Raw genomic sequence first — 24,926 nt, 5'->3', positions numbered from 1 at the left:
ACCCAAACCTCAAGACAAATGCTACTTTTTGGATATCATTACCTAATTTTTGGATATCATTACCTAATAGCTGCTCTTAAATATAAATTCCAACTAATTGCTTGAGTTATTTTGTAATGCAGCTCGTTGTACTGGTGAATACATTGACCGACTAATAAATACAAGTAATTAAATTCTGCCTTCTTAACAAGGTGAAAGGCCATTAGCAAACAGACATTGAAGGAAAATCTATATTAGCCTCTATCAAAACTGAAAGCCTACTGTAAAAACAGCTGATGTGACACTTAAATACAGCGTGTCACTCTATGAGACATTAAAGAAGATTCATTCAAAGGCACACTGAGTTGTTAAACTGGGTTAAAATATCCTAACAATGAAATTCCCATTAGCAGTGCTATCATGAACGTTTTATTCAGGAGCTCCTGGAGGAGGCTGCCTTCCCTGGTGCGCTTGGATAAACAGGTACGGGGAATTGGGAAGGGAAGGGAAGGGAAGGGAAGGGAAGCAAGGCAGGAGGAAGAGAGGGAGGGAAGGAGGCAGGGAAGGGGGGAATGGAGGCAGGGAGGGCAGGGGGCAGGGCAGGGCAGGGAGGGACGGGAGGTAAGGCAAGGCAGGGCAGGGAGGGAATGAAGTAGGCAGGGCAGGGCAGGGCAAGGGAGGGAAGGAGGCAGGGCAAGGAGGCAAGGCGAGGCAAGGCGAGGCAAGGCGAGGCAAGGCGAGGCAGGGCGAGGCAGGGCAGGGCAAGGAGGTAATGAAGGAAGGAGGCAGGGCAAGGCAGGGCAAGGCAGGGCAAGGCAGGGCAGGGCAGGGCAAGGCAGGGCAGGGCAGGGCAGGGCAGGGCAGGGCAGGGCAGGGCAAGGCAAGGCAGGCAGGCCAGGGCCCGGCGGGCGCCATGTCCCGGCGCTCTGCAGCCTCGCCGTACGCCGGCGGAGCTGCGCATGCGCGGCGGTGTGGGCGGCTGCGCGTCGGCAGCGAGCGCCGCGTCCAATGGGGGCGCGGGGCGTGCGCGCGGGGGGGCGGGCGGTGCTGCGGGCAGTCACCTGACGGCGCGCGCCGCAGTCGGGCCGCAGCCGGAGCCGGGAGCGGCGGGGCCCGGGCGGCGCGCGGGGGGCGAGAGCGGACGGTGTGAGGCGGCGGCGGGCACCGAGCACCGAGGTAAAGCCGAACCGCAACGCACGGGCCGCCGGCTGGAGCGTGCGCGGTGAAGGGTTGGCGGCGGGGGTGCTAAGGCTGCACCCTTCGGGCGGAGGGCGCGGCGAGGCGGGGGTCGCGGCGCGTTCACAGGGGTGGTGCCGGTGGCGCGGCCTTTTCCCGGTGCGGGCCGGCCGTTCAGGGGGTCCCGCCCGCGGGGGCGCCGGGGCGGTGGCGGAGGCGCTTCGTCAGCGCCGGGCACCGGCGGCGGCTTTCCCTTGGTAGTGCCTTGCTGAAGGTATTTCCCCTTTCCCCCCAGCCCGCTCCTTGCTCGGTGCCTTGCTGAGGGTGTTGGCCCCCTTGCCCGCTCCTTGCTCGATGCCTCCCCCGGCTCGCAGGGTGCCCTTGTGCCCCGCTGACCGAGTGCCCCACGCCGCGCTGTCCTTTCGGTGCTGTGCGAAAGGAGCGGCTCAGCCCCGCTGGGAGATCGGCGGGATCCCCGCTCTGCCCTAGAGCTGGTGTTTCCCTTTGGGGGGAGCCGGGGAAGGTCTGCGTTAGATTGTAAACAACGAAATACAAATCCTGTCCGTCCTGTTCTGTGCGCTGAGATCCTCGGCGTGCTTTGGGGCTTGGTGGAAATGTAGTAATCGCAAAACAACAGTTACCCCTTTTAGCCTGACAGTAATCCTAAAATCATCCACAACTCGCTCTTCCAAATCCTTATTGAACTAGAAAAGGAGGGAGAAAGTGTTGTAGCAGCAAAGATAACTGTACGTGGAGTAAATTTTGACGACAGTGATTTTGAGGCACTTGAGGAAGGCAGTTTGTGTGAAAAACATCTGGCTGCAGTAATGGAGTCATTTCAATTTACTGTAAGTGAAGGTGATGCGGCACTCAGAATGCTCTAGCATATGGAGTCAGTTCTTTAACCTCAGGTATTACACCATACAGTAAGAAAAGAAAGGACTATATTCCTCTCAACATGATGAGTCTGAATTAAACCATCTGAGGTAGATCACAAAATACTGTTTGTAATATAAGTTTAACTTTCAAGATTACTTAAATAGCATAATTACTTTTGGATGCCCTAACTCAAGTGAATAAGCCTGTATGTGTCTTAGCAAGCAGTGAGGCCCAAAACAGGCAAATCTGCAGAGAGAAAGTTGTCACTGAAAACTGAGTACCCACTGTTTTTCAGAAGTGTTCCCTTTGACCTGGCTTAGTAAATCTGAAAAAAAAGAGTTAAATCCCTTAGTATTTGAAATTCTGGAGAACTTCTAGAGTGTGTTTTCTGATTTACTTCAAAAAAGAGCCTACTCTTGTTGTCTGGGCTCATCTTGTGATGTGAACACAACCATAATAAATGGGATGTTTGGGAAGTTTGTTTTACTAGCACACTCCTGGTTTTAACTAAAATGCTGAAGTACAGCTTTAGCTTCCATCAACTGTATCCTTGAGTTTATGTGTAAAAATGTGTAAGATCTTAATGTGCTAAATGTTTAATTGCTTTTAATAGGTTCTAATATTCTTATACAAAGGATATTTTGAATGCTAAGAAATTTCTTGTGATAGAAATGGTCTAATATTAAAACCCATACCCTTCACCTGAAGAAATGGTCTAGTATTAAAACCCATAGCCTTCACCTGATCCTTTGGGTCAGGTGGGCACTCTTGATAGGTGTAGAATAGACAGGTCTTTGCACATGAGTTCTGTAAGTCCCAAATAACTCTGCTCTGTGGTTCAGGGGAACATAGCTCAACAAGTCTCCTTGTGATTGTCATCCCCACCTTCCACGTTTGATAACCAGCCTGTTTCTATAAACACTTCATGGATTTTCCTTTAACCACAGTCCTGTCTTTCTCCCTGCCCTGGGCAGGCTGGTGTGGGGACAGAGAAGAGTGGTAGATCAGTCAGAGAGTTCATGTTTCATGTGTCTGAATGCTGGCATTTTAATTGTCCTGTAGAATTTGACCACTGAAAGGTTCATGGGGAGGTTTTGGGGAGCAGGAGAAAACCCTGTGGCATTCATAATGTGAGTCCTGTTTGTATGCAGTCCTCAGTCAAAGCAGAGGTAGTGTGTTAGTTGATGCAAGTGTGGGTAGGAACAAAACATTGAGTGAGCCAAAATTAACTGCTGAACCAATCGCTGAGTTGTGGGGATTGATTCAGTGGGGATGATGTGTGAGGATCCCCCTGCAGGTTTCCCTGCCCCCTCCTCTAATTCAGAGCTAAGCAGTCTGGAGAGGGGACTAAAAGTGATGGCAAGGCTTACTTTGCTGTAACAATCAAAGGCTGCACCACAAGTCACTCTGTTTCCAGCAGTATGCAATGTTTTTTGGTTAAGGCACTCTTAAGGGTGGAAGAAAGTTTTGTTGTTGTAAAGTATGAAGGGAAAATGTAGTATTTGGTGTAAAAGTGAGTTAGAAGGTCAGAGGAAGGCTCAAGTGACCGATCAGCTACTGAAGTTTTAAAAAGGGGAAAGTGTGCTGTGAAGGGTAAATTGACTTTAGAAGCATTGGTGAAATACAAATAAATTGAGTTTAATCATTAAACATACTTTGGAGAGTGAGAGAGGTGTAGCCTAGGGTGTCAGTAACTAAATGTCTATAAATGAGAGCCTGTGTCTTAAAGAATATTCAATTAATTTTTAAAATTGTGTTGAGATCCTTTGTTTGTGAATGACTTTATTTGAACTGTTAACATAATGTTTGTAGGTGTTTGGATTCCAGTGCTGGCCCACTGACAAACACTGTGATAAGTAAATATATGGCACTTGCTTGCCCTGTTCATGCTACTTTTAAGGTCATCAAATCTCAGAATCCTGGAGTGCTTTGCATTGGAAGGGACCCTAAAGATCATCCATTTCCACCCCCTGCCATGAGCAGGGACACCTCCCACTAGCCCAGGCTGATCCAAGCCCTGTCCAGCCTGGCCTTGGACACTTCAGGGATGGGGCAGCCACAGCTCCTCTGGGCGGCTGTGCCCGGGCCTGCCCACCCTCACAGGGCAGAATTGTTTTAATAGCTAAGCCTGCTTTCTTTGATTTGAGGCTGTTCCTCCTTGTCCTGCCAGTCCAGGCCCTTATCCAGAGTCCCTCTCCAGCTCTCCTGGAGCCACTTTAGGCTCTGGCAGGGGCTCTGAGGTCTCCCTGCAGCCTTCTCCAGGCTGGACACCCCCAGCTCTCCCAGCCTGTCCCCAGAACAGAGGGATTCCAGCCCTCAGAGCATGTCTGTGCTCTTCTCTAGACTCATTCCAGAAGATCCATGTCACTCTGATGTCAGGGTCCCCAGAGCTGGAGATCAGTATTTCATGTGGGAGCATCCCAAAAATGCTTATTTACAGGTCAGCTAGTAAGATTGTGTCTTTTGACATCATATGTCAGATAGGAAATAGTCTACAGTTTCAGGCTGGGAAGACTGAGACAGTTTGATGTAATTTGTTGGAGAAATTTGCTAGACCTTTATTATCTAAAGTCTGGTCTAGTGCATATATATTTTTTTTTTAAGTTTTATTATTTTATATTGTTAGTTCTGATAAACCTGTGCTGTTCTGTTTTCATAGAAATGCTTCTGAAGTTCTTTCTGATATATGTCTAAAACATTTGCAGGTTTCTTTCAGTTTCACATACTGTGAAGAACAGTTGTGGAAACAAATCCAAGTTAAACAGATAATGCCAGAAATGAGATTCTAAATACCATTTCCAACCAGTATTTTCTTTGACTTGGAAAGAGCTGTTTCACAGTCCTTTCATCTTGTTTCTTGTGTACTTCTAAGTATATTAAATGGTTAATTTAGTGTTCATCATACATATTTTGACATACATACATGTAAATGGATTGTGGTAGTCATTCAGATGAAGTTAATGATGTGGTTTGTGTAACTGTAGCAATGAGTGGAATATGTAGCTCTGAATACAAAGGTGTTTGTCCTTTAAGCAAAGGCAGGAGTTGACAGTAGAGTTTAATTGTGCATGCTTCACTTATCCTAAGTGAATATTATATTATCTAACCTAGTTCTTATTTAAGAAAAAATAAAAGCATTTTTTACTTGTATTTTTGGGGTGTTGTGTTTGTGGTTATTTTTGTTGTTGAAAGGTGCTTTGGGGGTTTTTTAAAGTTCGTTAGACAGTCTGTGCATTGTTATCTTTCCAGAGCAATTCTCTGTGAATGCCAGCACAACTGAAGGGCTGTAAGTGATGGAATTTTCAGAGGAGTCTCTGAAATCCCTTCAGACCTATTTCATTTTTTAGCAGTGAAACAAACCAAATCCCACATCATGATTTTCATCCCTGATCCAAAAATTAAACAATTAGCGTCATCCAAAATAATGGGCAAGTGCAGAGTAGTTTGGGATTTGTTTGGCTTTGATACGGATTTTGTGTCATCCTCTGGGGGAAGCTTTTCAAACTTCTGTTCTTTGGAAAATGTCCATGGTTACATGGTATCACTCTTGTTTCCTTTTAAAATCATGGCTTCTGGAGGCTTGTTACTACTGGCATTCTGAGGATCCCCCATGCTCTCCTTCCCATGTCCCAGTTTCTCATATTTTGCAAATACTGAAGAAAAAAGTGTGTATTCAGTATTGAAACCTGGAAAACAAATTAAGACTCTTAGCACAGACTTAAGGCTTGTGAGACTTCTGTGATTGTTTTTAATACTCGCTTGTGACTTGACAGGAGTGCAAATGCAGTGTTTGAAATTATGCTACAAAAATACAAACTGTAATTTTTTAAACTCTCATATAGGTAATTAAGCTGTGAATAATATCTTCCATGTGTTGGACTAATAAAGAAAACCATTTAGAATTGTGACTCTGCTAATAACTGAAGATTAAATATACTTTCTTCCTAAAGGAGAAAGCATTGTTCTTGGGCAGCAAAGCTTGCTTTTTGTGCTTTTATCTCTTTTTCCTTTTGCAGTCTTTTTGAAGATGAAGCAATGAGCATGCACACTAAAGTGCTTGTTCATTCTTTGTCAGCACAATGTGAATCAGCAGCTATTAACCACTGTAGGCATTCATCTGTAATATAACTATTTCCTTAAAAGGAGAGATAGCTGGGGGCAAGGACAGAGAGATAAAGCTGTAGGAAAAAAGCCTTTGCAGTGTGTTTTGAATGAGCTGTGTCTTATCTAAACTGTCTTGTTTTAGCAGTAGTAAATTATAGTTGTTGCTTTGGACTTCACGTGTGTGGATGACAGAGCTTTTTTTATAGGCTAAAGTAAATCTAAATGTCAACCCTAAGAGAACTGATGGAATGACTGACCTGCTAGAACTTATTCAGTAGATCAGCATAATAGGGGTAGCACCAGGAGTTTTGTTTTCTCCAGGCTGTATTTTTGGGGGTCTGCAATTGTATTTTTGCCAACTGAGGAGTTTGTAGTGTTCCAAGAACACAGGTATTTCAGAAGCATGGTGCTAACTGCACAGACCCTTACTGTCTGCTGGATGATAAATTAATCTTGCTAGTTTTACCATTTTTGTGATCACAACTGAATTTTCATCTGGGTGCCCAAGTTCAGCAGCTTAGAGAGCAGTGACAGCCAAGGTGTGTCCTGCCTGGGTCCTACAGCCACCAATGGGAGCTTTGCTCTCTGCGCTCTTATTTCAGAGCCTCACCAGTGTAAAAGTGACATTTTCTGTGATTGCTAGAGAGGATTGATACCCAGTGTGCTATTGCTGGGTGCTTGTTCACTAAGGAAGGACTGAGGAACAGGGTTTTGTTTACATTTTTATAACCTCAAGCTGGATCATGTATGGAAATTATATGGTAGATGCAGGTCAGAAAAAAGCCAGACACATGTAGGCTGAGTTGATTTGGATGGTAGGGCTGCATAATTGATATCTGAGTCTAGGAATAACAGGCTAGCTCTTCTTTATAGGAATATCTGAATTGGATTTATTCACCAATAGAAAATAAGAGGCTTTTGCTCTTTGAAAGAACACTGAGCTCATGGGATGTAACTCTTGTAGCTCAAGTGTTTTTGCTTGGCTCTTGCTAGAACTGTGGCTTAAAACAGAAGGACCACAGCTCCATTCTTGCTAGTTTATTGCCCAGTTGCTCTTAGGTATGTTACAAGTGATGGTAACAAGGTAGATTCCTGTGTTTGATTTGGCAGTGAGTTTTTGAGACAATTGTTGGGTTTGGATCCTAGATTGGGTTAATTGGATGCCTTTGGATGAGTCCTCTCTTCTTCCATGTGCAGCTGGAAATTCCTGGTCACAGAGGAGGTCCTGCTGGATAGGAGTAGCTGCTCTGCAAGGCTTACTGCAGTGCCAGGTCCTCAGCTGAACAGGAGAAGAGGGACAGTGTCAAAGGATTTCTGTATCAAAACCTCCTCTGGTTTACTCTGCTCTTCAGTCTGTTTTGTCTTGAATTTGAAAAACCTGTAGTTTGGAGGGGAAAAAAGAATTTGGAAGACAAACTTTGATATGTGGAGATGGATGCTGCCTCTGGATTTGGTGTTCCCAGAGCATCTTGGTGACCATTAGATACTGGAATTTACTTTTTCAGGACCTTGGATTTAGCACGAAGAGTGAAGATTGTAAAATGTAATTAGCTGTTTTTCCTGAAAGTCTAAGTCTTCAAAGTAGTAAAGATATGACTGTCATTGATTTTTCATGGGTTTCTGTGCTCTGATTTAGTATTTTTAATGACACTTGAAACATTCAGAGTGTTCAAAAAGCATTTTGGTAAACATATATGCAAATGTGTGTGCTTTTGTCACCTTCAATGACAATTTGATGCCTTTTAGCTTCCTTCTACTCTTCCAGGACACTTATTTGTCCACAAGATGTTGAGTGCCCTCTTACATGTGATGCTGCTGAGCTTGGATAAAAGTTTGTCTGCCTTGTGTGAGATTTTTGTGTGGATGAGGAATGCATCACACTATTTTGAGTTCTACTCTGGCACTCTGTTCCTGCTCTTGTACTCTGTCTGCACTGGATACATTCCTCAACATTGTTACCTCTCTTACTACTGTTTTTCTTCTGTAACTTAGCAGCAATAGTTCCTTATAGCTTTAGCTTTACCTGATTTCAACCATCATGATTCTCATATTTGTAATATTTTTAACTATCAATGGGGAGACTTTATGGTTTAGCTGAGGATCTGCACCAAGTGACTCTTTTATATCTATCTTTATTCTCCAGTCAGCCAGTAAAGGGCAGTAATTGTTACCAGGTGTAAGCACTCAGATGAGCAAAGCTGCAGCCTAATTTTAAAGTACCTTACACTCCCTGTACCTCACTATTACCTTCCTGTAATAAGGTCATGAATGACTTTGAATGCCTGAGAAAAATGAGCCTTGGATGAGATGTATTTTACAATGAGTCCTGGTAAGCATCTTGCTTTGGTCTCTCTACTGTGTGCTTAAATGTGTATTCCTTTTTTAAATGTGGCTGCAGTGCTGATTTCCATTAAGATAAGTATTTATATGTTCTTTGGAAATAAATAAATATATATAGTCATTTGGATGGAGAGATGTCTAAATTTACTGAAGATATGGTAATTTTGCAGGTAACTGTTGGGCATCATTTTCATAATTGTATTCTAGTAGGGAGAAAAAATGGACTTACTTCTCTTGGTTAGTTCCCTTTGAAAAAGCAGAATAAAGTTTTCCAGCTGGTACTTAGGAGGAAATATTTTTGTCCTTATGCAAAACATTATTTATCTCAAGATCAGTGATAAAGAAGGAAAGCTTTGTAGTAGCAGGCTTGGTTGTTTTCTCAAAGCAGAACTTGACTGATTGTGTTTTCAGTGTTCATGTAGGTTTTATACTGGCATGTGTCTCTGCTTATTTCACAAGCTTTTTTAATTTTCAGTCTCAAGAGTATGAGAGGCTGAAAATTAGGTGTGCAGGGTTTCAGGTGAGAGGAATTTCAGGAATGCTCACACTATTAGTTTTCTTCCACAAACTGGGCATTTGTAAGTGAGCTTTCATGGTGTTACTTCTGTAATCCTTCCAACCTGTGCTATAAGAACTATTTTAAGTTTTGGAAGATCTTTTTGGACTCTCCATATTTTTTATGGCAATGTCTGCTACAAATATCTTAAATAATATTCTTGCATGGTTTTTTATCTTAGCATCTTTTGCATTCAGTCACGTGGTTGTTGGCACCTCCTTTGTGAGCAGTGATTTCCACATACAGTCAGCTGCTTGTGGAATACTTTTCTAATTTATCTGTGCTTACTTTTAGTTTTCCTTGATTGAAAGTTACTTTTAAAATACAAATAGCATTATAGGAGTTTTAAGCTGCTTTCCAAGGATATGGTTTGTTATTGTTGTTTTTAGTATCAGTTTTCCTTTTTAATACCTGGTTGCTGATATTAATAATATTTCTGAGAGTGGTAAAAAGAGCCTGATAAGTAATATTTGTAGAAAATTAAATTACATAAAATGGACAGAAAAGCCTAGAAGGCCTGTCCTCATGACAGTTGCAGCATAAACTTGTAAGTTTAAATGAATTGTTTTCTCTGCTTCATACCTATTCCCCTCTTTGTCCACCCAATCATAAATAAAACTGATTTTAAGAATTCTGAGTGCTCTAGAAGAACAGTTACAGTAGAAGAGAAATCAAACCATTTACAGAAGAGATGTACTTTTTCGCTTTGCTGTGACAGGAAGTGTTCTTGTTGTGGATGTGTGCAGAACAAATCTGGTTATAGAGAGGTTATTTTGTTCTCACACTGCTGTGGAAAATCTGGTTGGCTGTTGTGACAGATACGATCATAAATGTGTAACCCTGCCCTTATTACACAACTGGAAAACAGAATTCACAAGTTTGACCTCTGTTAATTCTTAAGTCTAACAGCTTTTTACAGTGGTTGCATTTTCTCTTTCCCATTTCATGCTTTTGTTTTCACCAGCATTTTCAGTTTTCTGATGCTTTACCTTTGGATTTCTTTTTACTGTATTTGAGTACCTAAATTTTACTAAGACTGAGAGGAATTTAGTGTTTGAGTGTAGTGTAGGAGTGGTATTTTTTTGGTTTTCTGAAGGTTTTTAAAGGCTCTCCTGAAGTTTGAAATGCCTGTTAAATGCTCCATGCTGTATTATGGATACCTCAAACTTGTCATCCTGTTTAAATACCGAGGGGACATAACTTGGCTGGTGAAGTCCAGTTAGGAAGTACAACATTCTGTCAGAGTGAAGTGTCAAATGGAGTTATGCTCAAACTAAGTATTTCATTCACTTCTCAAGACACAGAAGGTAGTGTTTCAGTGTTGACTTTTGGTGGGTTTTTGGGGTTTTTTGGCAGCTGAAAGATTGGAAGCTTTCCCTCAGTGTTCCAAGTTGTCTCCAAGCTGTTTTGAAAGGATGGTGTGCGTCTCACAGAGATAAGGGAGAAGGAGGGTTAACTCTTCTTTGCATTAATTTGTCTGTATCTATATAAAAAGAAATAAACTAGTGTGCCTTTTAGCCTTCTGTGCTATGGAAGTGTAATGAACTGAACTGGATATTGGAATTGATTATTTTATCAGGAAAAACCCAAAAGCAGCATTTATGATATGTGTTGTCTGTCTGAGGGCTCTTTCTTCATAGAAGAAGAAAATAAGAACACTTTAAGGCTTGTCTGACTATGGTCTGCCTCATGGGTTTGCCTAAGTGTTCACCCAGAATATGTCCTTGTCTGTAGTACTTCCCTGTGCTCCTCACCACTGTGAATCTAGTTTTTTTCAATTTTTCTGGTTTATCCTCTGTTCCCTTTTGGGGTTTTGGGTTTTTTCAACTTGTAACAAATACAGAGTTATACTTCATTAAACTCTGTGCTGTAAGATGTGAGCAATATGATAAGTTAGGCTATAGAGTAATCCAGTTAGGAATATATAATTTATATTGCACTGGTTACTTCTCATAAGCTCTTATAAAAGTAGAATTTCATGAATTGCAGTTCCATGAGGAATTTAGTTCCCATGTAAATTGACTGGAAATTAAATATTTCTTAAGTTTATGAATCTGTAGTTTTGTTATTAGGTATATGAAAGCATTTAAACTGTTTCCTTGCAAAAATAAGCCCTTTAGGATTAACAGTGCATGGTATATTGCACTTTTCTCTGCCACTTCTTAGAGGGAAAAACTCAGGTTTGTGTAACTTTAGGGATTTTTCCCCTCAAAACTTCTGTTTTCAGCATACATTTGTGCATTTTGTTGGTGAAGTTAAGCAGACAGTGTTCCATAAGGGAGTGGGAAAGGCAGGGAGTGCTGATGTGCTCTGCACTCCTCTGGGGTTCAGACTAGTGCTGTGCTGCTATTGCCACTGGAAATGGGGATCTTTTTCTTCCTCTTCCTGTTCCCAAGTTCCCTCAGAATGCCTGTGTGCCATGGGAATAGCTGGGGCAGTGAGTAACCAGGAGCACAGCGTGGTTGCTTTCTGCAGTGTGTTTAAGTATGTCCGTGCCCTGTGCACTCCCCGCGTTGTGAAAGTTCCCCCACACCTGGAAGCCGAGGATTTGCACTGGCTACAGTTTCACTATTGCTGGGAGCTGGCAGACGGCAACAACCCCTGTTGGGCAATAGAGGGATGAGGCAGCTCCGTGTCAGCTGCGAGTCTGCACAGCTGCGCTCAGTTACGGGAACTCTGGGCTCAAGTGGGATCTCAGTGCTTGCTTTGTTAAGGTATAACGTGTCCTAGGAACACCAGATTTTCTTTGCAGGATAATTCCAAATCTGACTTAAGTGGTTTCTTGATTGAGCAAGGACACTTCTTCATAATCTTTTTTGTTCCTTTTAATTGGAAGAAGGGCTCAATTGAAAGTGAAACACGGTGTAAAGATCAGATTTGGAAATACTTTCAAACTTTGCACTCTCTAGCAGAACTGCCTTCTCCCTACCCCTTCTATTTTTCTGCAAATTTAAGAATCTTCAGAACCATTCAAGGTTTTAAATATTGTCTAACTTTAACTGTTGTTTATTATCCAGTGAGTACTATTATTTTAGAACTTTGTCAGAAAAGAGACTATTCTGTTGCCAGGTGATCTGAATCATAATGATCCATTGGGAAAGCAAACTTGCAACAAGTATGACAAATCAAGTAGTCATGAAAGAAAAGGGAGAAAAAAGTTTGCATTAAGGCAGTTAGAGAATTCAAATTTTAAAAGAAAACACCAACCTACTAGAAAATCAGGGTATTTTACCAATGCCTGATTGGTTTAGCAGACAAAATATTTTTGAAACAAGACAGAACACATATGTTTTAGTCTGCATTAAGTGAATCAGTAAACAGAAGTAGCTCACATAGTATTTTGGTGAACTTTAGTTTAATGCATTTGTTTTATTTCTCTTTACATTTTCATAGTGCTGGAATTAGAATACACCAATTACTAAGAGCGAAAGATAATTTCTAGGTGTTACAGTAAATTTATGTCTCTGAATCACTGGGCTAAGAAAGAGCAGTTCTTCATTGCTGAAGTGCATTTTTTGGTCTGTGAGATTAAAAAGCTGTGTTAAAATGTACATGTCAAGGTTTGGGTACTGTGAATGTCACAAGCATGTGTTTATTTGAAGTACTAACTTGAAGAAGAATTAGAGCAGAACAGCGCACGTTTAACATGCCCACGTTTCAGTACCAATGGGTTCCTGTCGGACATGACTTTCAGGGGTACATTTTCTTTGCTCCCCAGGTGTGAAGCACAGAAGCATGCTTTCCCCTGAGCCTCACACCCCCAGCTGTGATACAGAATGTCTCTGAGTGAGAACAACAGCGTGGTGTTTGCCTATGAATCCTCAGTGCACAGCACCAATGTACTCCTCAGCCTGGACGATCAGCGAAAGCAAGACATCCTTTGTGATGTTACCGTGCTAGTGGAAGATCAGCGATTCCGGGCTCACAGAGCCGTGCTTGCAGCTTGCAGCAGTTACTTCCTCTCCAGAATTGTGGGCCAGGTGGACGCTGATCTTATCATCACTTTGCCGGAAGAGGTGAGTGTCACTCCCTCCTGCATTCTACCTGCCCGTGCTTCTAATCTGCTTAGTTCAGTTCTCTCTTATGGGAGGCTGCTTTTAACGATTTAAGAGCTGAAAGACACCAGCCCACAATCTGGGGTACCAGAAATATTTTTTAAATCAAGTATTTAATATATATTATATTGTAAAGACTAACTGCTGTCATCTTGGTCTGGGGTCTGTTGGTTTTTTGCCAGTGTTTTTATTCTTTGATTTCATCTCAAATAAAAATTAGATAAATGACTACTGTAGGAGTTGCTTTTCTAGGTCAGTCACACTAAGTCTTTCTACGATTTTTTTCTTGCTTGAGCATAGGTAGCCAGAAATGTGTAAGAGAAAGTGAAAGGAGTAGAGGGTTTTTCCCCTCTTGATCACTGCAGTTTATGCAGTATTTCTCCCTTAAATCAGAAAGAAGGTACAGTTTTAAAATACATTGTATTTTTTCTTTCAGTTTCATTTATGAATGCCACTTATTTGTAAAGCCACTTTGGTTTTGTTGATGTTTTGTTAATGTTTTTGTTTGTTATGTATGTTAATGTTTGTTGATTGTTTGTAATGTTTTTGTTTTGTTAACTACACTAAGTCTGAAGACATGTTGACAGCATATGGATAAACTGTCTTTTACATTCTACTTCCCCACATTATGAAGGATGAATTAATGTGGTGGTGTAACCTCCAAAGCATATTTCAAATGCTATTTTAAGAATTCTTTAGGAAGGTCTTAAGGGTTTACAGAGAGTTTTAAAGGACTGCTCTCTGTGCAGCTCGCATCAACTTCACTTTGTGTTGTGTTCTTTAAAAATAACATACCAAACAGCTACTAAAAAAAACCAAAGTAAACAAACCCTCAACTGATTCTTGAATTGCATGAATAATTCATTATTTTGCTGGCAGAAGGATTCAGTGTAGTTAATGCATTGATATAGTGCTTTATTTAACATAAAATACTGGTCATTTCAGTAAAGGCAGGGAGCAGAGTGTGGACTTGAGTTTGAGTATTAATAGTGGACATACTGCTTTATTGTTCATTTGCAGAGAAGAGGCTAAAGGAAGTGTCCTGTAGTTGGTAATCTGTTTGTGGGATCTGTTTGTGGCCTTCTACTTGATTCCTTAGACATTGTTTCATGTGTAGAAAATCTTGCACAGTTTCTAATGATCCAGTTTTTGTTTATCTCTGGGTTCCTTGATAGGCAACTGTTGTGAAGACATAAATGTTCAATTAAAATCACTTGCTCTAAAGGGGCTTTAAACTGAGAATTCTGTTTGGTGTACCATTTTTGAGTGCCTTTCTTCAAATCTATGGGAAGAAGAAAGGAGTAGGTGGCTGTAGTGGTCAAACTCCATTTCTTCAAAATTTTTGCACAAATGGTACATAAGACTAAGTGATTAACAGTAATTGCTCTTCAAAAACTACAATTAAATACCAGCATCATACTGTAGAGTAATTAGTATACAACTTGCTTTGAAATATATCTTTGTGAGGTTGGAACCTCGTTACTGATTTTCAGTATACAGCAATATTTTCTGCTTTAAGCACTGCGTTGTGAGAACATTTTATTAAGAGACAGATCACAGTAAGGAAAACTGTCACAAAATGCGCATGATAAAATTGTATCAGAGTAATTGTTTCAGAATGAGTTTGACCAGGTTTTCACAATAGAACAAGTCTGCTGCTTTTGTCCTGTACTCTGTCCTGCTGGCAAGCCAGGTAAATTTGTGTATTTCTCTGCTTAAACCCAAATTGACCATACTAATCTTTTTTTTTCATTTGTTTTTGTAATAGGTAACACTTAAAGGATTTAGTCCTTTGCTTCAGTTTGCATATACAGCAAAACTTGTTTTAAATAAAGACAATGTGTCTGAAGTTTGCAAATGTGCAGAATTTTTGGGTGTACGCAACATTGAAGAGTCCTGCTTTCAGTTTCTCAAATTCAGATTTTTGGACTTCAAATTGGATCAGCAGGAATGTCCTAGGAAGAAGTGTTGCACACAGCATTGTCAGAAAGCAAACCCTAAAACTGGCAATGTGGATGATGGAGACCTAGAAATAAATGATGAAGTAGAAGCTCTTCTAGAAAAGGAATATAGTCAAATTCCTGACACAAAGCCCTGTAAAGATGAAGAAAATGCTAAATCATCGCCTGTTCTCCAAAATAATGCCAATCAAAATTGTGATCCTGTACATTTAGAAAGGGGTAGTGCTTCCAGCTTATCTTCCCAATGCCCAAAGTATAGAAAATTCCAGAAAGCTTTTGGAAATGACAAAGTTAATACTTCAGAGTCCAGTTCCAGTATTAAAGACGTTCAGGTATCCCCATTTGCAACTTCTCTTGAGAAGGAAATACCTGATAATGATGGCATACAAAAAGCTCAGGAGTGTGTGCCTATGCAGCTGATCTCAAACTGTGAAGAGACTCAGGTAGAAATGGAGGAAGGGGAAGAAGGCATTCAGAAAAAAGAAGAGTCCAAGAGAGATTCTGTAACTCGGAATGTGTCATGTCCTGTGGAGCAAATGGATCTTGCTGCTTTCCCCCAAAACTCTGCTGCACCTCATGGACTCAGTTCTGTGTCTGTTTTACATAGTTGTGAGCAATATGGTAACTTGAATTTCAGTAGTATGCAAAACAGCACAGTCTTAGCTGAAAAAACTGTGTCAAGTACTGGAGCTGGAAATGACAAAACTGAAAGTCAAGGTAACCCGTCTTCAAAGGTGGATTTCTGCATTAGGGAAGCCACCAACATCACCTCAGCTGGAGATCGAAGCAGCGTGGAGAGAGAGATAGCAGAGCAGCTGGCCCAGGGCTTCTGGAGTGATGTTCCCAGCACAGATGCCTGTCAAGTACATTTACCACCTTCTAAAGAGTACTCAGAGCCCTCCTGCTCGGGGAAAAAGTCAGAGTGCCCGTGGCTGGGGATCAGGATCAGTGAAAGCCCTGAACCTTGCCCTCAGCGAACTTTTACAACACTGAATTCTGTCAATTGCCCCTTCATAAGCAACCTGAGCACTGAAGGATGCTCCAACAGCTCTGAAGTAAACAGTGGAGATTATGTTCAGGGACAGCAACAAGAACAGTGTCCCTATAACTATGTGATAAGTTTGGGAGAGGATTCAGAGACTGACACTGAGGGGGACAGTGAATCCTGTTCAGCAAGAGAACAAGAATGTGAGGTAAGAATATCCTGATGTATCCTTTGCTTCCCAGTCTTTTAAGGCCATATTAAAAAATCTGAGTTCTTCTGTGTTTTGTTGTTTTGGGGTTTTTTTCTGTGGCTGCTTGTTTTAAAAAGTCTGGAACTGAAACTTTAAATAACCATTCAGAGGTTTATATGGAAGGTGACTGTTAATTCAGGGAAACTGAATAAAAGTATGAAAGTATTTTTGGTCAGATACTGAAGTGTTAGATGCCTACATATTAGGTCTTTTAATGTTTTTCTGGAACAACTGTCAGAAAAGGTTGCAAGGCATGAAGGTTCATTCTTAGATTTTTTTTTTTCTTTTATCTGCTTCAGTTTAGAGTTTAAGAAAACTCTAAACTTGTTGGAACCTTTGTTTAATAGAAACTTGGAACCTTTGTTTTATAGAAATTTACCTGTTTTCTGAGCTGGGGGGTGGAGGTGAGAGAGAAATGATACTTCAGATTTAATGTGAAGTGACAATTAAGCTTTTAAGCTGGCTTCAGTAGCTGTAATAAGAAGGAGATATTATTATATCTCCTTCTCTAGCACTAAGTGATATACCTGGAACAATTTCCATCTCAGTTCTTAGAACCATGGAATTGCAGTGTAACTCTGCATGATGGATCATTCAATGTTACAGAAATTCGGTTGTTCTTAAAGCACTAAAGTTTTTGTCTTTCAAAATGCAGGGCCTTACTGAGACTGAACATAAGTGGAACATGCCATCAATACAAAATCAATGCAAAAAATCTGGAATGCTAAACAAAAGGCCAGAATTAGTTAAATACATTCCTCACCTTTATGTGACAGAGAAGGTGGTATCATTGTTGAGGACAGTACTCTGGGATTTTTTATTATTTTTTTGCCTGTTTGTCACCAGTAGTAGCCAATCAGAGAAAAGATTTCCCTGTGTTCTTTTTAAACTAAATTCAGATCTTTGGCCACAGCAAGGTGACATATTCTGCTACTTACTATACTCAAATGTAAGGATTAAAACAAAATGTCCTTAGTTGGATACTCAAGACCATAGTGATTATTTTGTAAAGGTAAATATGTTTTGCAGTGTTAGTCAACACTTTGTGATCTCAAATGCTTTTGTAGCTTGGGTGTATAACAGCAGCCAGAGCCTGGTCCTCGGTCTTCTCCAACACTAAAGAAATAAAAGACAAATATTATCATTTCTGTATTTTAAGGAAATGCCTGTTTCAGATGAACTTTTCCTGCAAAAAAAAAAAAAAAAAAAAAAAGCATAGGTATAAAAATGTATGCAGGATGCAGTCTTAATAGCAGCTTTGGGAAAACTTTAGACTATATTAGTGAGTGGTGACACCTGTTTTGTATCTCACCAAACTGTAACTCATCTTAGAGTGGATCACCTGCACATTTGATGCACACACAAGTAGCTTTCAGCCTACTCTGAATTTGCTTGTAAGGATCTCGTGTAAATGTGCAAATACTCTGTGGCACCTGTGCTTGAGCTCCTGTAGTGGGATCCTCTGGATTTATCCCATCATCTGGTGGTTGTGTTAGTTTGCTCTTGTCTCTGAGGTGTAGGAATAAAGATGAGTTGTGTGGTAAAGAATGCTTAAAATGGAAATTTGAGTTGTTGGTGTTTGTGTATATCAGTTGCACCTTGGACTTACAGCTGTGTCTCACATTCTAGGTAAAACTGCCGTTTAATGCACAAAGGATTATCTCACTTTCCAGAAATGACTTCCAGTCGTTTCTGAAAATGCATAAATTAACTCCTGAACAATTGGACTGTATTCACGACATCCGAAGACGAAGCAAAAACAGAATTGCAGCGCAGCGATGTCGCAAGAGAAAACTGGACTGTATACAAAATCTTGAATCTGAAATTGAAAAACTGGTATGTATAAATACTCATTGCTCTTGTCATGTCTTTCTCTAAACATCTTGACTGCCTATCTGGCAGTAGCTTGAGAATGGGGTGATTTACTGCTTTTTCCACTCAAGCTTAAACTTTTATCAGTCTTATATAAAACTACTTGATTGCAGTTCTAGATTTTTCTGAGCCTTGCTCTAAAGTACACACATCTTTCCTTCTCTGGACTTGTTTCCATTCAAATAAAATCTGCATCACAGCATAATTTTTGGTGAATGGTGTTTCTGAAACCCATAAGCTTTGAATTGAATTGTACAGAATGATTCCCAGACTCTTATCCTACACTGCTTTTTGCCTCTTCCCCTTTCTTGCTGCAAGATTTTGTTCCTCAGCTCCTGGTATTGCTCATGATCAAGTGTGTGGTTACGCAATTGTCAGTTGTGTAAGTTCTGTTCTTGGAACACACCAACATGGGCTGGCAAACTGTTTCCTGAGTCTTGGATGTTAAAAATGAGACCCTTGCAGAAAGGCAGAAGATACAGAAGAACTTGGGAAGTTGCTTGCCTTTTTAGCAGTTGCATCAAGATTGTAACTGAGGAATTGATGCAGCCAGATTTCTCAGCAGCCATCTGTTAATATATTTTTTCCTCCTTAAGAAGGCAATAAAAGGATAAATAAGTAACTTAAGAGAAATGTAGGTAATCTGAGGTTAAGATTATGTAAAAATAACAATGGCAAGAAGATAATTGAGTGGCTTTTCAGAAAAACAAGTCTTTGTTTGATTCTCATCTCAGTTTCATAGTTGGTCATAACGGTGTGCACAAAACAGTTCAGTTGTTTAGGATTACTGTACTCTCACTCTTGTCCATGGAGCATTTTAGTCTTGGTTACCTGAATTTGGTATCTGCATCAGCTGGAGCATAGCAGTTATGTTGCATCTTTTTTGACTTCAGATTGAAAAGGAAAGTAAAATTAGAGCCAGGTGCCACGTACTGGGAACTTATTTTCTTGTGATCAGCATCTTTCACTGCATCTACTCCTACTTCTGCAGTGAGGAGATGGGCTTTGAAGGAAGGCTTGCAGTGCCATAGAGCTCTGATAAGCTGACAGAGCAGGTTGTGCTCAATGAAGAAGGTGCTCTCTGAGGGAGGGTAATCAGGTGATTGTACTAATAATATCTTTACTGATGAGAGAAGTTGCATTTCTGACATTTCAGAACTTTTTGCCTGGTTTTGTCATCATGTTGTCATTTCTGTTATGTAACTCTGTCAATATTTTGCAATACTTGGGCAGGGAATTAAAGGTTGATCTGCAAGATTAGGCATGTGGCTGTTTGAGACTAATAATTATAACATAATATCCTTCTTTCTGTGGCCCTGTGCTGGAACAGACTGAATGTCTGCTGTTTGACAGGTAACACTGTGCAAGGCCTAGATAGTAAGTGTTGAGTCTTGAGAACTGTGAGGTTGGGTCTGAGTTATATGAATCATCCTCTAGGCACAAACATGTTCCAGTTGCATATGTTCTTTTCAACTGTGCTGAAAGTTTCTTCAGAAATTCCTGGAAAGACTCTGTTTGGAGGTGTTGACCATGCCTGACAGATCATCAAATTTGTATCAGGTGTACACAAATACAGAAACACCAAGATCTGTCCAGGCATGACTTCCAGGTGGATGGAAGAAAAGAGATGCCATGGAGGGGCTATGTGTGGTACATCCAGGTTGCTTCAGGCATGATGGCTCCTCCTTGTTCCTGTTCTCTGTGTCAGTCATGTCTCAGACCTTTTAGACTTTGATCTTCTCATGGTATCATCTGTAATGCAGCTTTGAGAGGGAATAGAATGGTGTAGCTATAGTTTGACAGCTCTTGACAAGCAGATAATACTCTGTGCTACCAGTTAGGAAATACTTTTTCGTGGAATTCCTCATCCTGGTTTTCAGTATGTGCAACATGTTGTCTTGTATTAGTTTCTATTTGGTGCTGCTTCAGCTTTTTCTCTCTCAGAAGAAGCTTGTGGTGTGTTTCTTGGAAAAGTCCTATATTTGGAACAGAGTGACCCCTGCCTGACTAGAGGCTGGAGACTGACAGCTGGCAAGTAGCTTTGCTGACAGGCACCTTGGGGCCTGGGCAGACAGCAGGCTGGGCATGGATCAGCAGCATGTCCAGACTGGAAAAAAGGCCCTCAGTGTCCTGGGCTGTGTTAGCAGCAGTGCAGCCCCTTGTTGGAGGGCAGTGGTTGTTTCCTGTCTTGGCACCTGTAACACTGAATTGTTTGCTGGGTCTTCACCCCTCCCAGTTCCAGGAGCACATTGACAGGCAGAAGGAGGGTTGGGTGAAGGCCATTGGGATGGCCAGGCCTGAGGTACTTCTGGGGTGAGAGGCTGAAGAAATGGGGCTTCTACCTGGAAAAGGGGTGGGGAGACCTCATGGCTGCCTGCTCATATCTGTGGGGCAGTCCTTGAGCTTATACAGCCTTTGGTAGGGGGAGATCTTCAGCTTCCTGGGAGAGCACCTGGCAGCAAGAGAACAAGAGACATGGTCTTAAATTGCAAAGGGGATTTCATCTGAGTGTAAGGAAAGTTTCTTCCTCCACAGGCAGGCAGTGGAGCAGTTCACCCTGGAAGGCTGTGCATGTGCTGTCTTTGAGGGTTTTATGGCATGACTGAGCCAAGCCCTGAGCAGCCTGATCTTACCTGATCTCTGACTTTGTTCTGAGCAGCAGGTCCCAAGTGATTCTGTAAAACTGGAAATCTTATGTTAAGTTCTACTTATATTAAAGAAAAATATTGTTCAGTGCTGAATCTGTTATCTGGCAAAGTTACTTTTGATCATGTCTTTTGATCTTCTATACTGATAAAGTCATTTTTTTACCTCCCCATATAGCCTTTGCTTATTGACCTTCCAAGAATCTGGGTGTTCTTGTTGGTCACTAATGTTCTGTATTTGAGAGCATGCAAGGGTTACTCTAGGATATGTTGACTTGTTAGAAACAGCTCTTTCAGAGCCCTGTGTATGTTCACATTCCTTGTACTTTCTCCTGGACAATGGGATGACCCTGCCTGAGCAGGGAGGTCAGACCAGATCACCCACTGTGGTCCCTTCCAACCTGACCCATCCTTGGATTTTTCACTTGGAAACTTTTAAAATGAGGGCAGTTGTGAGGGGGAGCAGAGTAGAGGACAACTGGTCTCCAGAAGAAGATTCTGTAGCTGGGGAGGATGTGCAGTGCTCCAAGAAAAATGTACTTGAGATCTTGTTATATATATTATAGCAGGGTGAGATGGGTGAACTAAGTACATTCTTTACCAGGAGATTCAAAAGAGTTCTCAGTTTATTATGACCTCAAAACTAACTGACATTTTTTGTAGTATTAGTATAATGCTGATAAAATAAAACAATAATATTTAAATGTATTAACCTGTCAACAGCTTCAGAAGGGGGTGAGGAATTGATGCTGGAATAACTATTTCTGAATGTTCATGTTTGTTTTAAATAGCAGTCCAGATAATTTCATCAGTCCATAATACACAACTGAGTGCCTCTAATACCCAAAAGGTATTAGATGATCTGCCTAACAGAATGGGAAAGATTATTCTGATCAGTATTGAAAAACACCTGGAGCACAATGCAGGGATCAGTCACAACCAGCACAGCTCCATGAGGGGAAAGTCCTGCTTGTCAAAACTGATTTCCTTGTATGACAGGGTGATCTAGGGAAGCCAGTAGGTGTGATCCTCTTGGACTTCACCAGAGCTTTGGACAGGCTCTCCCAGGATCCCTCTGAACAAAATGTCCAGCCCACAGCTGGGTGAACACATCATGTGGGGGAGAGCAGCTGGGTCCTGGGTCAGGAACAAATGGTGACAGTGCCTGGGTGACATCAGTGGGGTTCTGCAGGGCTGCACCCTGAGCCCTGTGCTCCTCACCCCCTTCATGAACAGCCTGCACACAGCACTCAGTGGAGCACACCCTGAGTTTGCCATTGGCACTAAACTGGGAGGAGCTGTCAGCTCCCTCAAGGGCAGAGAGGCCCTGCAGAGAGACCTGGACCGCCTGGAGACTTGGGCAGTCACCAGCCATGTGAGGTTTAACGAGGGCAAGAGCCACATTCTGCTCTGGGGCAGGGCAGCCCTGGCTGTGAGCATGGGCTGGGGAACAGGAGAGCAGCTGCAGAAAGGGACCTGGGGCTCTGGTCCATGGCCAGCTGAACAGGAGTCAGCAGTGCCCTGGCAGCCAGGAGGGACATCCATGTCCTGGGGGCATCAGGGACAGCATGGCCAGCCAGGCAGGAGGGGACATTGTCCTCTCTGCTCTGCTCTGGGGCAGCCTCACCTCGAGTGCTGGGGCAGGCTTGGGCACCATGGCTTAAAAATGGCATTGAGCCATTGGAGAGCATCCAGAGAAGGGTCACGAGGATGAGGAAGGGTCTGGAGGGAGGAAATCTTATGATAGGTGACTGTGGGCATTTGGTCTGTTCAGTCTGGAGAAAAGGAGGCTGAGGGGAGACCTCATTGAGGTCTTCAGCATCCTCTGCAGGGGCAGGTGCCAAGATCTTTGTGACCAGTGACAAGGGCTCAAGGAAGCAGCATAAAGCCCAGTCATGGAAGGTTTAGGCTCCCCATAGGGTGGTTGGACACTGGAACAGGCTCCCCAGGGCAGTGGTCACAGCACCAAGCCTGACAGAGTTCAAGAAGCATTTGGACAAAGTTCTCAGCACAGGGTGTGACTCCTGAGGTGTCTTGTGCAGCCCAGGAGTTGGACTCAGTGACCCTGATGGCTCCTTTCCAGTGTGGCAGATTTTATGGTTAACAGCTGCTCCCAGTATGCTGACAAATAGAAATTTATTAGCCAAGTCCTCTTTCTTCTAATTTTAGACAAAAAGAACTGGTAACAACTGTTCCTCTTGCCAAATGTTGCCTAAACTTAATCAGTTCTTTCAAAAAGAAGTTGTAGAGGTTGCAGTATGAGGTTTCTCTGCAAAAGGGGATATGAGGAGGAGTGAAAATATAAAAATTTCCAAGAGTGAATTGACATAACAGTAGCTATGTAACACATAGTCCCTATGATTAAAACTTGAAAACTATTTAAAGCCTTATATATCTTAAAAACTCTATCTTCTTTTAATTAATTAATTACAGAATTTAAAATGTATGTGTTGTGACGTGTTTGGATTCAGGTTCTTTGTCCTTTTCATTCAACTTCTTCATGACGGTCTTGGTTGTTTCCTGTCCTTTGTCATTTCATCATTTGTCTTTATTCAAAAAGTTGTTTGTTACCATGATTAGACTTCTTAGTTATCAGTGTCTTTTCATCTTTAGCCAGTTCTATCAGAAGCCTCAGAAAAATTCACAACATTGAAGCCAAATAAAAGCTTGATTTAATACAGGCTACATTTTTCTACTTGATATTTATTATTGAGTTGCCATTCTGTTTGTTGCCATGTGCATGAACAATCCTGCTACGTTATCTCAAGGTTGTTAGTTGTTCACCACATCTTTTTTCCTTTACCCTTCCTAAATTTTCTATCCATTTTAGGAACTATACTTAGCTCCATTGTTTGTAGTGGGTTTGGCACTTCTTGAGAATAGAAGTTACTTTCACCTAGTGGAATAGTATCAATAGTTAAAATGTGATGCTTGATTTTTCAGCATTTCAATTTTTTAAAATATGGATCTCTATGAAGATTGCTTAATGTTTTGTTGGCTCATTGGTAATGGTTTGTGTTTTCCTGTAGAACTAGTGTTTCAGGAATATTTACAGTAAGTGCAGCTATGTTTCATTTGCTCAATAACTACAAATTACTCCTTTGTCTGCCAGTATGAGCTTGGAAAAAGCTGCATATCTGAAAAACCACATCAAATACCATACCTGATGGTGCTTCCAGAGAGGTTAAGATTGGGCTTTTGATATGTGTTTGATTGTGTTGTTGCTTTCTTTCTTAATGCCAAATTACTTCTGTTTCAGCAGACCAGAGTATTTAAAGTCTTGTTTTAGCTTTGCTAGGAGCATAAACCATAGTTCTTATGTTGAAATGTAGACTAAATTACTGTTTTTCTTTTTGCAGCAAAATGAGAAGGAGAATTTGCTGAAGGAAAGAAACCACATTTTATCAACTCTGGGTGAGACAAAGCAGAATCTGACTGGACTTTGCCAGCAGGTGTGTAAGGAAGCAGCCTTGAGTCAAGAGCAAATACAAATACTTGCAAAATATTCTTCCTCAGATTGTCCACTCTCATTTTTGTTCCCAAAAAGAGAACAAACAGCTCCATCTGATAGTGAGCTTGTGGTACCAGCATCTGTAGAATCAGCAAATGGTCTTTCAGGTGTCACCCCCACAGCTGAGCAGAGTTCCTGTTACCAGTGTGTCAAAAGCGTGTGTGAGGCCACGTACGACCAAGGCCAAGAACTGCACCCGGTTCCTGCCAGAACATTGGAGCAAACATCACTCCTGGAGCCCTGTGGGCAGAGCAGCGGCATCACAGACTTCTGCCAGCAAATGACTGACAAATGCACTACAGATGAATGAATCTCTCCTTCCCATTGCCAGCCTCTCAACTTTGCAACTGGAAGTTGAGCATTATTGGAATGTAACTTACTGAGTGAGAGAGAAGATAGAAGTTTAATCTTTTGAAACTGTATTGACAATTACATGGTCACCATTGGCAAGCTTTGGGTTTGTTCTGTGTAGTTCCAGAAGGTAATTTGTATGTGTCAGCCTTGGAGCTTTTTCTGTGTGGTGATGCCAAGGAGGGTTCGGGAAAGCTGTTGGAAAGTACAAATTCCATGCACAGGTGCTTATTTGTGAGGAAGTTTTGTTCATGTATAGAGC

General features: G+C 41.7%; 1 protein-coding gene across 3 annotated transcripts; it reads left to right on the top strand.

The window, feature by feature from the left end:
• Positions 1–1,113: 1,113 nt before the first annotated feature.
• BACH1 (BTB domain and CNC homolog 1) lies at positions 1,114–24,725 on the top strand. 3 transcript variants are annotated; one of them, XM_054270478.1, is made up of 5 exons: positions 1,114–1,155; positions 12,753–13,050; positions 14,858–16,243; positions 17,915–18,121; positions 24,162–24,725. In XM_054270478.1, the coding sequence occupies exons 2-5, from the start codon at positions 12,811–12,813 to the stop codon at positions 24,621–24,623; spliced, it is 2,295 nt and encodes a 764-aa protein (XP_054126453.1). In that variant the 5' UTR covers positions 1,114–1,155; positions 12,753–12,810; the 3' UTR covers positions 24,624–24,725. The 3 variants fall into 3 exon arrangements, with proteins under 3 accessions (XP_054126453.1, XP_054126451.1, XP_054126452.1); XM_054270476.1 differs by having other exon boundaries at positions 1,135–1,201; XM_054270477.1 differs by lacking the exon at positions 1,114–1,155 and having other exon boundaries at positions 12,717–13,050.
• Positions 24,726–24,926: the final 201 nt, after the last annotated feature.

Source organism: Melozone crissalis, unplaced genomic scaffold, assembly GCF_028551555.1.
Source record: "Melozone crissalis strain CALT ecotype California unplaced genomic scaffold, PUWL_Pcris_2 ptg000009l_1, whole genome shotgun sequence".
In the NCBI taxonomy this organism is placed as follows: Eukaryota; Metazoa; Chordata; class Aves; order Passeriformes; family Passerellidae; genus Melozone; species Melozone crissalis.
Note: the sequence above shows the minus strand (reverse complement) of the source record. Positions and strands in the feature narration are given on the sequence as shown.

Bases quoted from the DNA above. Each gene is read 5' to 3' on its own strand.
- BACH1 (XM_054270478.1), top strand. From the start codon at position 12,811: ATGTCTCTGAGTGAGAACAACAGCGTGGTGTTTGCCTATGAATCCTCA. The intron at 16,244-17,914 runs GTAAGAATATCC...CTCACATTCTAG, and splicing joins CAAGAGAACAAGAATGTGAG to GTAAAACTGCCGTTTAATGC. The intron at 18,122-24,161 runs GTATGTATAAAT...TTCTTTTTGCAG, and splicing joins AATCTGAAATTGAAAAACTG to CAAAATGAGAAGGAGAATTT.